The sequence below is a fragment of the Arachis hypogaea genome, chromosome 10 (assembly GCF_003086295.3).
Source record: "Arachis hypogaea cultivar Tifrunner chromosome 10, arahy.Tifrunner.gnm2.J5K5, whole genome shotgun sequence".
Taxonomy (NCBI): Eukaryota; Viridiplantae; Streptophyta; class Magnoliopsida; order Fabales; family Fabaceae; genus Arachis; species Arachis hypogaea.
Genome location: NC_092045.1, coordinates 113,780,387 through 113,795,004, shown reverse-complemented (window position 1 = coordinate 113,795,004; position 14,618 = coordinate 113,780,387). Strand labels below are relative to the sequence as shown.

At 31.4% G+C, this 14,618-nt stretch overlaps 1 protein-coding gene across 3 annotated transcripts; it reads left to right on the top strand.

The window, feature by feature from the left end:
• The first annotated feature begins 572 nt into the window (after positions 1–572).
• LOC112716793 (putative disease resistance RPP13-like protein 1) lies at positions 573–8,580 on the top strand. 3 transcript variants are annotated; one of them, XR_011866955.1, is made up of 3 exons: positions 573–4,425; positions 4,642–4,730; positions 4,999–5,191. XR_011866955.1 is itself a non-coding variant. In XM_072205525.1 (2 exons), exon 1 carries the CDS (start codon positions 758–760, stop codon positions 4,406–4,408), a length of 3,651 nt encoding a protein of 1,216 aa, XP_072061626.1. In that variant the 5' UTR covers positions 590–757; the 3' UTR covers positions 4,409–4,425; positions 8,249–8,580. The 3 variants fall into 3 exon arrangements, 1 of the variants encoding a protein (XP_072061626.1); XR_011866956.1 differs by having other exon boundaries at positions 4,551–4,730; XM_072205525.1 differs by lacking the exons at positions 4,642–4,730; positions 4,999–5,191 and adding an exon at positions 8,249–8,580 and having other exon boundaries at positions 590–4,425.
• Positions 8,581–14,618: the final 6,038 nt, after the last annotated feature.

Here is a 14,618-nt window from a genome sequence, read left to right as displayed (position 1 = left end):
AGTATTTATATTTTTTAAAAGTATAGACTTTTTATTTTATGTTTAGTAAATAATAAAAAAAATCATGTGCTTGTACTTGTACTTATAATTTTTAAAATATAAAAATATTTTTAAGAGTACATAAAGTGAAATTTTTTAAAAATAATTTATACTTATCAAAATTAAAAAATCTAATATAATCTCATATATAAATTAATTTTTAAATTTAAATCTTTCATTTATATCTATTATAGTATTTTTAAATTTAAAAATTATTTTACTCAATACAATTATTGTTATTTATACTTATTGGAAGTCATTTAAAATTTAATTCACTAAATATAAATTATACAATTTTTAAAAATATAAATTTAAAAAATTATTTTTATAAATTATTTTTAAAAAATAAAAGTTTTACTAAATCAAACTTTGGTTTGTAATTTCGTTCTATTGTTTAAAGTTTAAATTTTATTACATAAATAATTTTATTTAATACTTAACAACATTATTTCGACAAATTTGAATTATAGATGCAAATCTTAGTATAACAAAATATGACATATGAATACATCAAAATCAAAACTACACAGGATGAAGACCAATAAGAGCATGAAGTCATTTTATTTTATTACAAAAAATATTCAACACCTAACACATTTAACTGCTCAACACAGATCACAGTGAAGGCACTACCACAAACTACTACAACCAGTCAACCAGAAGTCAACCACTTGCTTACCATTTGTTCCTTCAGATCTCATCACTTCTCCTCAGAAACATGGCTGCAGAAGCTGTTCTGTCTTCCGTTCTTAGTGTTGTTTTTGACAGGATGTCCTCCCCTGAAGTTGTTAACTGGATCAAAGGGAAGAAGCTTACTCACAAGCTCATTGAAAGGTTGAAGACTAATCTTTATGCTGTTCAAGCCTTTCTCATCGATGCTGAGCAGAAGCAGATCAGGGAGAGAGCTGTCAAGGACTGGCTTCATAGTCTCAAACATGCCATGTATCTTGCTGATGACTTGCTCGATGAAGTCTTCACCAAAGCTGCCACTCAGAAGGATCCAGGTACCTTCCTCTCTCGTTTTCTCAATTTGCAAGATCGGGATGTAGCAAACAGGATGGAGGAAATCATTGATAGGATAGAGTCTCTTGTGAATCAAAAAGATACTCTTGGTCTGAGAGAGATTCCTAAGGAGAACATGTCATGGAGGATCACTACATCTCTAGTTGAAACATCTGATGTATGTGGCAGGGAAGAAGACAAGGAGGCCATAGTAAAACTCTTGTTGGATGATGGTGATGATGATACTGGTGGTCATAGTGATGTATCTGTGATTCCCATTGTCGGCATGGGTGGGATAGGAAAGACTACTTTGGCCCAATTGGTTTACCAGGATGACAAAGTGAAGGAGAATTTTGATTTTCAAGCTTGGATTTGTGTGTCAGAAGAGTTTGATGTTTTCAAGGTCACCAAGACTATAATCGAGGCAATAACTTCAAGTTTTTGCAGCTTGACAGATTTGAATTTGCTTCAGCATGATTTAAAAGAAAAGTTGTCAAGGAAAAAGTTCTTTGTTGTCTTGGACGATGTATGGAGTGAAAGTTACGATGATTGGAATAAACTTCTAAAACCTTTTCGAAAAGGGGTTAAGGGAAGTAAAATTCTCATAACTACTAGAAGTAAAAGAGTGGCTTCTGTGGTGCAAACTGTTTCACCATATGAACTAAGCTTATTGTCTGAGGAAGATTGTTGGTTAGTGTTTTCAAAACATGCACGTCTCCCAACTGGTTCTATGGAGAATCCAACCTTGAGAAAAGTCGGCAAAGATCTCGTAAAGAAGTGTGATCGATTGCCCTTGGCAGCTCAAGCCCTTGGAGGCTTATTGCGTGGAAATTCTGATGTCAAGTATTGGAATCATTTATTGAAGAGTGAGATCTGGGAACTCTCCGATGATAAGATAAAGGTTGTTCCTGCATTAAGAATCAGTTATTACTATCTTCCTTCTTATTTAAAGGAGTGCTTTGTTTATTGTTCTTTGTATCCCAAAGACTATGAATTTAGCAAAGAGGAATTGATATTGCTTTGGATGGCAGAGAATTTTTTGCAATCAGCAGGAAAAAGGACTCCAGAAGAAGTTGGTGATGAATATTTTGACGAATTAGTTGCGAGATCATTTTTCCAACCTCATAAGATTCGTGAAAACACGTTTGTGATGCATGATCTGGTGCATGATTTGGCAATGAAATTTGCTGGAGAATTCTATTTCAGAGCTGAAGAGCTTGAGAATGCAGTTGAGCTTGGTATTAAAACTCGTCGTTTGTCACATAATGCCAAAGGCAATTACCCAATCTCAAAACTTTTGGGAGTTTGTGACCGAGTTAGACATACAAGGACATTTCTTGAAATCAATTTGGATTCACAGATTCCATTTAACATGAAAAATGCACCGTGCATCTTGTTGTCAAAGTTGAAGTACCTGAGGGCTTTGTCGTTCAATTGCTATCCTCTTGAGTCATTGCCTGATTCAATAGGCGAGTTGATTCATTTGCGTTACTTGGATTTGTCTCTCACCGACATCATGACATTGCCCGATACACTTTGCAACTTGTACAATTTACAAACATTGAAGCTGGTTGGATGTTGGTCACTAAAAGCCCTTCCTGTTGGCATGAAAGATCTTACAAATTTGCGTTACCTTGATATTAGGGCGACTGATTTGCATGAGATGCCGGAAGGCATGAGCAAATTGACAAGTTTGCAGGTTTTAAGCAGCTATGTTGTTGGGAAGCGTGAAGGCAACAAGATTAATGAATTGGGAGCACTTGCAAATCTACACCAAGAAATTTTTATTGACAAATTGGAGAATGTGGTCAATAGCAGCGAAGCCTTGGAAGCAAGAATGTTTGATAAGGATGGCATTGAATCTTTGATCTTGAAGTGGTCGCCAGATGAATACGAGAATATAGTTGATTCTCAAATTGAAAGAGATATACTTGAAGAGTTACGACCTCATAGTAATTTGAAACAACTAGAAATTATGGGTTACAGGGGTACAACATTTCCAGATTGGTTGGGACATTGTTCTTACCACAACATCACCCAAATAACACTGTGTTATTTGAAGAATTGTTGTATGCTTCCTTCACTTGGACAGTTGCCCTCTTTGAAGCACCTGGAAATTTCAAAGTTTGAAAGGCTTGTTATTGTGGGGGCTGAGTTTTACCGAAACGATGAATCTCGTCTGGACACTCCATTTCCAATGCTTGAAACTCTTAGATTTGAGTCAATGCCTTGCTGGGAGGAATGGCGTTCATTGGAGTTCAATGCATTTCCTCGACTTAGGAAGCTTATCATATGTGATTGTCCCATGTTGAGAGGAGATTTGCCAAATCAACTACCATCTTTGGAACATCTTACTATTCACAATTGCGAGCAGCTCAGTTGTCGTGTTCCAAGAGCTCCTGCGATTACCTCTTTACAGATAGAAGGAAGCAAAGAAGTGAGAATTGGGGAGCTGCCTCCGTTGCTGGATAAGCTATCAATTGATGGAAAGCATCAAGCGGAGTCGGTGATGGAGGCCATTGCGCACACCCAACTCACTTGCCTCCGATCTTTATTCATCTCAAATTGTTCATCCCACGTATTGTTTGCAGTTAGTAGTATTCCCGCATCACTACAAGAGCTGATGATATCGAATTGCAAAAAATTAGAATTCCAAATGGAAGGCCAACACCACTCATTGCATGATCTAGGGATACATAACAGCTGTGATTCGGTCACATCCTTCTCGCTGGATTCCTTTCCAAATCTCGTGTATGTTTATTTCGCCGAGTGTGAAAAGATGGAGTCTCTCGTGGTGTCACGCTCTCTTTCATGTCTCCGTTCTTTAATGATAGTGAATTGTGGGAGTTTGAAATCCCTGCAGACGCGATGGATGGCATCACCTCAGCTAGATTATCTCGCATTCGTTGGTTGCCCAGAGATTGATTTGTATGCTACAGGGGATCCACACCATAGCATGAGATCTCTTATTATCAGCTACTGCGAGAAACAACTCAGCTGTGTAGCATCGCAATTTCATGGGCTTACTCATCTTTGTATTGAAGGTGAATGTGAGAGTGTGAAGTGTCTCCCTAAGCAAGGTTGGTTGCCTGCCACCCTTGAGTCTCTCACACTGGATGGCATTAAAAGTGTGGAGATGTTGGAATGCAAGGGACTTGCCCACCTCACCTCCCTGCAAGAATTATCTATTATTGGATGTTCCAATTTGGAGAAGATTGACGGAGAAAAGCTGCCTGCCTCTCTGTTACGACTCAGCATCCTTGCAAGCCCTTTGCTGGGTAAACGGTGTGAGATGAAGGACCCGCAGGTTTGGCCCAAAATTTCCCACATCCCCGCCATTCAAGTTGATGGAAGATGGATTTGGTAATCCAACAACCTCAACAGGTAATTATTTCTATCTCACACAACAGTATTCTGTGTTGCCCACTCACTAGTTTTTTCATTCTTCATTCTCTTTTTACAATATTCTTATTCTTCATTGTTATTATTGTCTTGTATCATTCATACAGCTTTTCCATGGAAGCCAACAAGAGATAACTTGTGCAGTTACGATTTTGCTTTTCATGCATTCATAATATTCAATCATTCTAATACTCACAGGAATTCTGAGAAACAAGACAATGATATTAACTGCAACAGAGGAAGGTTCTTGAGGAGATAAGTGGTTAGGAAACCTCATGACTAAAGTGGTACGGATGGCTGAACTAACGATTTTTCTTTTCTTTTTTAAAAAAAAAAAAACCATTTCATGAAAATTTGTATATTACCTGAGAAGGAATATCTACTTTATAATGTTGGAAATTGGAATAACTTTGATTACTTAGATCAATAGAGAAAGGAAAGGCAAGTAATCTACTAACTCGGTTAATTAATTCTCATTTTTATTTGTAGTAAGTTTAATTAAAGCTGATAAACAACTAAATTTGATTGATGACAGAACCTTCTTTCTTCTTGCAGCCCTTTCTTGTGTCCTCAAGCTGAAAGGTGAGGATATCATTGGGGATCTCATTTTATTTCTGCATTCAAGTAGAAACATTGTAAATACTAATGTAAAGAAGAGTATTCACAAAAGCCATAAAACTTCTTTTAAGCCAGAGATAGATTATGTAAATTTGTGGTCCTTGAAACTAAAGAAAGCATGTTTCAACTATTGACAAACTCTACATTATGTCTGGCATGGATAACATTTGAACATAGAAACAATCCAAATCCATATAGCACAATGAAAAATCTTATAACACCTTAAATCAGAGTGGAAATGACTTACTCTGTTGAGAGCAAGCGCCATTTAAAGCTGGCTGTATTGCTTGATAAATCAGGAGGAGTTTTGTTCCTATGGTTTAACAAAACTCAAATGCACCGAATCAGGATATAAAAACAGTTTTACATCATAATTAACAACTTACTAGAATTAGGTACCTTTTCTTTTCTGTTAATGGGGTCAATGCAGAATGCATCTGCATTTCCTTCTTATATAAGCCTGCATTTTAAAAAACAACACTTTAACATCATAAAAAACAACACTTTAACATCATGTCTCCGTTCTTTAGTTGAAGAAAATCTCATGCCCTAAGCTGTTCAAGCTGTGATGTTGATGGTTTGATGAATCAGAAAGGATTAAGAGAGGGAGACAGATAGGTTCTTCTCATTATTGGAGAGAATGAAAAATCCCCCTTAGAAAATATTTGTTGAGTTATTACACCTTATATACTATGTACCTTTTTTTTATGTACTCTCACTAAAAAATAATTACAATGGTAAACCTATTATTGATAAAGAAATAATCTAGGTAACACCCTCCCGCAAGCTAGAATTGTGTAAATCTAACAATCCTAGTTTGGAAACATTGGCAAGAAAAGGACCCGGTGGTAGAGCTTTGGTAAGAAAATCAGCAAGTTGATCCTTGGAACGAACTGGCATAAGATGAATGAGACCAGACAAATGCTTTTCACGAACAATGTGGCAGTCCACTTCAATGTGTTTAGTTCTTTCATGAAAAATGGGATTATTGGCAATGTGAATGGCTGACTGGTTGTCACAGAATAGAGTGATAGACTTTTGAAGCGGCAAGCCAATGAAATCCATTAAGAAAGATAACCAACTAGCTTCACAAGTGGCAACAGCAAGAGACCTATGTTCAGCTTCTGCAGAGGACTTGGCAACTGTGGTTTGCTTTTTACTCTTCCAGCTAATGAGCGAGTTCCCAAGCATGAAGCAATAACCGGAAATGGAGCGACGAGTATCGGCACAGGTAGCCCAGTCAGCATCGGCAAATCCAGTGAGATGCAGATTAGAAGTAGAGGAGAAGAAGAGACCAGTTGCAGGTCGGCCTTTTAAATATCGGAGTACACGAAAAGCAGCCTGTAGGTGAGAAGTTGTTGCACAGTCCAAAAATTGGCTCAAACGTCCCACAGCATAAGAGATATCGGGTCTAGTATTTGTGAGGTAAAGGAGTCGGTCGATGAGCTGTCTGTAAACAGTGTTGGGTGTTACCTATGCTTCTTACGTGGCCTTGCTTGTTGCAATGATAGCAAGCCAATGTAGCTCCACGACCTCTGCAATGGGAGGATCTGTTTGTCATATTTGCCATTTTGAGAAATCAATGAATCACAGAGTAATAGGGATTCAGATCTTCTTCCTTCCAACTCGTTGATCGGAACAGCTATGTTCACCAAGAAAGAATCTTGCGAAATAGCCTCTCATCAAACTCTATTGGATGAGTTTGAAGGAAGAGGTAAGAATGGGGGAGAGAAAATGTCGAAAGAAAAATTAGGGATAGAAAGAGAATGGCAAAATTGGATTCGCAACTTTTTTTTTTTTGATTCACAGCTTGGTTGCTCTCCACGCTCACCGCACCATGAAGAAAATCTCATGCCCTAAGCTGTTCAAGCTGTGATGTTGATGGTTTGATGAATCAGAAAGGATTAAGAGAGGGAGACATATAGGTTCTTCTCATTATTGGAGAGAATGAAAAATCCCCTCTAGAAAATATTTGTTGAGTTATTACACCTTATATACTATGTACCTTTTTTTTTATGTACTCTCACTAAAAAATAATTACAATGGTAAACCTATTATTGATAAAGAAATAATCTAGGAAACATTAGTGATAAAGAATTGTGGGAGTTTGAAATCCCTGCAGACGCTATGGATGGCATCACCTCAGCTAGATGATCTCGCATTACTTGGTTGCCCAGAGATTGATTTGTGTGCTACAGGGGATCCACAGCGTAGCTTGAGATCTCTTGCCATCAGCTACTGCGAGAAACAACTTAGCTGTGTAGCATTGCAATTTCATGGGCTTACTCATCTTTGTATTGAAGGTGAATGTGAGAGTGTGAAGTGTCTCCCTAAGGAAGGTTGGTTGCCTGCCACCCTTGAGTCTCTCACACTGCAACTCATCACCAGTGTGGAGATGTTGGAATGCAAGGGACTTGCCCACCTCACCTCCCTTCAAGAATTGTCTATTTATGGATGTTACAATTTGGAGAACATTGACGGAGAAAAGCTGCCTGCCTCTCTGTTACGACTCAGCATCTATCAAAGCCCTTTGCTGGGGAAACGGTGTGAGATGAAGGACCCGCAGGTTTGGCCCAAAATTTGCCACATCCCCGCCATTCAAGTTGATTACAGATGGATTTGATAATGCAACAACTTCAACAGGTAATTCTTTCTATCTCACACAACATTATTCTGTGTTGCCTAGTCACTAGTTTTTCATTCTTCATTCTCTTTTTACAATATTGTTATTCTTCATTCTTATTATTGTCTTGTATCATTCATAGAGCTTTTCCAACAAGAGATAACTTGTGCAGTTACGATTTTGCTTTTGATGCATCCATAATATTCAATCATTGTAATACTCACAGGTCAAAGACAGAACACTAAAAGTGTAGAAAAATAGAGAGAGCAAAAGACAATGACCAATGAGTGAAAAGAATGTTATATTCTTCTTGTATTACAAATGAGAATGGTAGCTATATATATACAATAGGGCTGAAACTACAGCTCATTATTGAATGGTAAAACTTGGGTAATTCTATGATTGGCAACATCTTTTCTGTACAGCAAGGCAAAAAAGATGTTTCTAGAATTATGGTGGTACAGTTTCTGATAAGGGTGGAATTATGCTGCTGAGTTGTAGGTTGGTTTTGGGTGATTCTTTCTTTTTGCCTTGTACTGGCCTTGTGGTGTGGTTTGTTAACAGGAATTCTGAGAAACAAGACAATGATAATAACTGCAACAGAGGAAGGTTCTTGAGGACATAAGTGGTTAGGAAACCTCATGACTAAAGTGGTATGGATGCCTGAACTTTAAATCATTTCGTGAAAATTTGTATATCACCAGAGAGCTGAGAAGGAATATCTACTTTATAATGTTAGAATGACTTTGATTACTCAAAATATGGAAATTTGTACGTGGTGGTTGAAACTTTGTTGCAGAAAGCAACTGAGCAAGCAGGGACAATCATGGACACAATCCAAGTATTGCTCGTACTTTAATTGTATTTTATCTCATAAGTTTTAAACTGGGTCACAATCCCTTGGCCGCGTTTGTTTCTAAGACTCTGAGAACGGGACAGGACAAGACAGTAGACATAGAGACATAAGATTTTGTGTTCTTATATTTTGTTTGGTGATAAACTAGAACAAATTATGAAAATCCAATTTTTTTTCATTTTTTTTCTTTCAAAAAATTTGAGATGAAAACTATAATAATAAAAAATATAATTATGAAAAATTAACAAGAATAATAAAAGAAAAAATAAAAAATAAGTTGTGTTTCTTGTTAGTATCTCCGTGTCCTTCAGATACAAAATACACTAATTCAGTGTCTCTGAACACATTATCTGTGTCTATGTCTCCTCTGTCAAACACGATTTTGTGTCTCTATATCCCTATCCCTGTGTCTGTAAACAAACGCAGCCATGGTGTGCTTTGCCATTAATAACTGGTGGTGAAAGTGGAGTTGCATTTCACTTTCTTGTTATCACTGTTCAGTCTGCAGAAACTAGCTTGTGGATATCTGAATTCAACAACCCTAGGAATTTGAATGCCAATGTCCCAAGTTAGTTTTACTAAGAAGTCAAAAAGTGCTACATACTCGCATGCTTTGGAAGAACTTTCTACATCGGAAACACTTGAGTTATGGGCTTATGGACCATGATAGTTTTGAGTTCTTCACCGTTATAGAGAAAGAGAGAAAAAAAAATTAAGATAGAAGAATTCTTCTATAGTTTTGAGTTCTTGTTATCACTGTTCTTAGTTTCTTACAACACAATTATATTACCATAGAGAATAGCATTTATATAATCAATCTAGTATTAGTCTCATAATTTCACATACTAAATTATCTAATTTAAAAAATATATATAGTATAATCAATGATCTAAATTCTAATATTATATATTTTATTTTACAAAAATTAATTTATCCATCAATCTATCAAAAAAGAACCATTCTATCTCAAAAAAATTTAAATAATGACAATTCTTAATGATCAAAATGTTCAATTTAAAGTTTTTTAGAAATCAATTTAAATGTTTATTTTTTTTAAAATAACTAACCATCATAAACAAATTGTGAAATAATTAATTTCTATTTTTTCACAACGTTTTTGTATAATTAAAATTCTTCAGAAAAATCGAATTATATTTTTTTTTTTTGAGAAAAAACAAAGATAAAGAAAGTAGAAAATCTCTTTATTTATGTGAGAGAAAAAATAATAGAGAAAGTTTATTATTGGGGTGAAATAAAACTTAAAGTTATAAATAAAGTTTTAACACCAAAGAGTAAAATTCAAAGTGATTACTCATATTTAACACATGTACTAAAATAATTTTTGAAATTCTAATTGACCCAATAATATTTTAAAAATGGACAAAAATACATCAATTAATCTCTAAAGACATAATCTATTCTATCTATTCTATTATATAAAAATCGGATGTCTGCACTTAATGATGAAGCTGACGTGGCATGTTTCAAAGAGTGTTTCTCGATTTAATTGTTTTAACTCACTCAATACAATTTATTGTACTGATTTAATTATATCAACTAATTGATTTGATTAGATATTTAAATATTAATATAATTAATATAATTTATTATAATTTATATTACTTAATTAATTATATTACGTTAATTATAATTCATTATATTAGTGAATTAGTCTTTTCATTTATAAAGTCTAAAATAAAATAAATAAATTGTTATTTATTCTAATTAAATTTATTTATATACTATATATGAATTAATGTTAATTTATAAAACATAGAACTTGTGGATTGTGATAAAACGCAAATCAGAAAAAAAAATGCACACAATTATAGAAGAATTAAATCTATCCTCTTTATTTATTTTTAACTATCGTTTTAGATTTTAATTTTTTTTTAAATCAGTGATAGTGGAATTTTATTGATGCTAGATAAAATTATAGAAGAATCTACGAAGAAATATAAACTGTTGCTCTTTCAATCAAATCGTATCACATACAAAAATAAATTAAATTAAATAAATCGAATTTGCATTTCTATATAATTCAATTCGATTTAGGCAAATATGTAATAAATTGAATTCATAAGATTCGAATTATATGCAACTTCTGAATAATTATAATGATATGGGTATTTTATATAAAAATTAATATAAAAATAATTTAAATTCTATACAATATTTTTTTGTATTTATGAGCTAATTCATTAATATATGTAATTTAAAACCCTAATTCCAAATTGCATGCGACCCATATATAATTAATTTTATCATACAATTGATCCTATTTTTAATACGTCTTTTCACGTAATTTTTTTTATTTTGTCTAAATTTTGTATGTTTTTTATTTGTCTTGTGTTGCAATATTTTTTTTGGAGTCAATAAAAATCAAAGTCTCAAATTTTAAATTATAGAAAATATGATACTATGTTATAAAATTATTTTTTCTAATAATTTAAGCTCATAAAAAAGGCATATGAATGGAATAAAACTATCTTAAATTTGCTGTGTATGATGTCTAGTTTAGAAAACAACAATAAAAGAATGAAATGACCACAGATTTGTTGAAATAGGAGTAGTTCACGAAGAAGATGGTACAAGTTTTAAGCAATCATGTCATGGGACTGATATATATTATTCATATTCTAAATTCTTCAACCTGAAACTCAAAATTCGCAAATAAAAATTAGTATATGGATTTTTTCAAAATAAAATAATAACAATAATAAAAAGTGTTTTTAATTTATTATTAATTAGTCAGTTAAATTATCAAATAAAAAATATTATTAAATGAGAGTAGTTATTGAATAAGAGTAATTGTTAGGGTGTTGGTGTTGTATACTCGTGTGGCTCACTAAAGTAGGTTACATTATATTTATGACCCCGTAAATAAAAATTTTTTATTTCGTTCAAAAAAGAAAACTTTTGATTTGAAATAAAATAATTTCTTTGATTTTTTCCAACAAATTATAACATATACACATTAAAATTTTAGTCCAGCCTAAAATACAATAGCTCTATATAAGAACTCTACAATTACATATAATTATTATATTTAGTATTTGATTATTAGATATTTTTTGAAAGTGTTAATGTTGCACATTGCACCACATCTTTATGTAAGTTTTATTTTTTTTTTCATTTCAAATAAATTTTTTAAGTGTCGATTAGTCTTCTATTGATTAGTGTTTTCATTTTAATTTATTCAACTTCTTTGCAATTTTACTTTTTTACGGTTCACATGTTATAAACTTATTAGCTTAGTAATTAAAAATAAATAATATTTATATAATTGTTAAATATTTGAAAAAAATAAGACTATTATGAACTCTCTAAAAGTGCTGTTACTACACAATACATTATGTTATATATAAGTTTTATATATTTTATGTAAGTTTCATTTTCTTTTATCAGATAGATTAAAGTTTATTAATTTGGATACTAATTTTTATTATTCACTTAATTTAATTATTCAAAAAAATATTTTATTATTTATAAAATAAATTTAAAAATTACATGTCACAAAAAATATACAGTACTACCTTTTAAAAGTATATTATTATTATTATTGTTGTTGTTGTTGTTATTATTGAAACATATCACAAAGTTATATTTAATTTTTAATATGTAATCCAATTTTTAATATTTAAATTTTAAATGACTAAAATTATTTTATGTTGAATATTTTGTCCTTACCTAGTTTTTTTTTGTTATACGTTGATTAAAAAAATATAATTTATTAATCACTTCTAAATTCAAATTTAAAAATTATTGTGCATGAGTGTATATTTTTAATTAATTATTTAATAATATATAATATAAAATTAGTTTGTTTAAGACAACTATATTTAAATTGGTTTGGCTTTTATATATATATATATATATACCCTTTTAATTAGATTATTAATTTATGAATTAAAAGTCATTGTTAATATATTTTTATATATTTAAAAATTAAGTTTTTTACTTTTTAAGTAAAAAATAATACCTCATAAATTAATCAATAAATAATCAGTATTGTAAGATAATGGATATTTAAAATTTAACTTCAAGATAAGTATTAAAATTTGAAAATTTGTATTCATAGCTCATTATTGCGGAAAAAGTACATTGTAGATAAGTGACTTAACAATGATAATATATCCCACTCCAATCACACAATCTAAGGTTGCAAAGTTAAAATGAAGGATAATTTTGGCAAGAAAACAAAAAAGACTTTATGATAATAAGTCTACTTTTTTTTTGTGTTTCTGGTAAGTGTTCTTGTGAAACTTTTTTTATTTCTATTTTTTATGAGAAATACAGTTTAAACTATCATCATTGTTGAGAATATTAGCGAATATACATAATTTTTTAAATATTTTAATTTAGTGATTGAAAAACTGTAAATAACTATTCATCTTTATAATTTTTTTAATTCATATTTATTAAGTTATAAATTACATAAAAACTATGCAATCTTCAAATCTTTATGTACTATTTAGGTTAATTAATTATTTAATATTATTTAAGATATACTCTGTCATAATTTAAAATAATATACTATTTAATCTAAATTAATACATAAAACTCTATACTAATTGGGAAAATATAAAAGTTGATGCTTTTGTGTAAATCTATTTAACTCGATTTAAATAAATTGAATAGTATTTATTTTTAAGTCATGACTGGGTATATTTTAAATAATATGATATAGATACTCATTGATTTAGTTTAATAATTTAAAAAATAATTCAATAAAACTAAACCAATACAAAAAAAAAATTTAACTACGAAAGTATACTACTAAAATTGTATAAAATCAAATACGAGATTAGTTAATTGAATAATTACTATTTGTGTTTCATTTATTTTTTTTGACTTAACAGTGTTGAAGAACAACAATAATACAAATTTTGACGTACATAAAAATGTGCATCATATTACTACAAGTCAAAAAACAGTGTGTCGAGAAACTGGTACCTCATCTAATATTTTCAGTTTACAATTCAGTAAAAATAAAGATGACATTTTTCTCACTGTAATTGACTCATATTTATCTAAATTTAATTTATATAAGTTTAATGACGAAAATTTTCTATATATTTCTCATTACTAATTCATAGGGAAGCGACTATCTATGTATGGTGTACACTGTGTCTCGCATGGAATTGGACAAGAAAATATTCCTCCTAATTATGTAAGACCTTCTACATCAGAGATAAAATCTAAATCTTTAACTCTATGAACGAATCCCTCATTGACAAAAACTCCATTGTCCGTGTTAACAAATAGTACGTATAATTAATGATTGCCAAATGATTCATACTCCAATATTTAACAAAAAGTATACTTCATCAGAAATTATTTATATAACATAGATTTATTACAATTCTAGCATACTTCAGTGTACAAGGACCCGCCAATAATCTAACGGAAGTCGTTCCGCAAAATCAGTTTCCATCACACTGCGATTCCCACAGATCGTGCCTAACAGAAAAATAATTTAGAAAAGATGATCATCATTATTATATTCTTTTCTTTCCTATAGTGTCTAACATTTAATTGAATAAAATTAAACTTTTTGTAAAGAAGTTCTACTATACTTGAGGTACAAAAAAGACAATCTTCCTCTATTGTTGCTTCGGTGGCTATTAATTTGGCACACCTTTATGAAGATGTAAATTTATCGACTGTTAAGACGCACCCACCAAGCGGTGACACACAAAGTGGCCAAAATGTTGACCTTTTTGTTGATGATGAAGGTAATTTCTCATTATATCAAGAATTTAAGTTTGTAGTTTGCAAGAGATATGAATTATTAGTAATACATCAACATATATGTTTGCATTTTTTATAATTTTTATTTATTATAGGTTTGAATGGTTATGATGATTCAATGTTGGATGTGGATATGGAAGATAATTTTATACCATCCTTAGAAACCTTAGACGGTATATAAAAATTTTATCTGTACGTTTATTTGCATATTTGTGTACATCATGGACTAAATTGCATCGGTATGACAACTGAGTATCTAAAGGGAGTTCATTCGGCAGATGTCTGAAATATAGAAAATCATATTTATCAATGTCAACACTGTAA

What these genes read in the sequence shown, in the direction of transcription:
- LOC112716793 (XM_072205525.1), top strand. Translation starts at nt 758, where the DNA reads ATGGCTGCAGAAGCTGTTCTGTCTTCCGTTCTTAGTGTTGTTTTTGAC.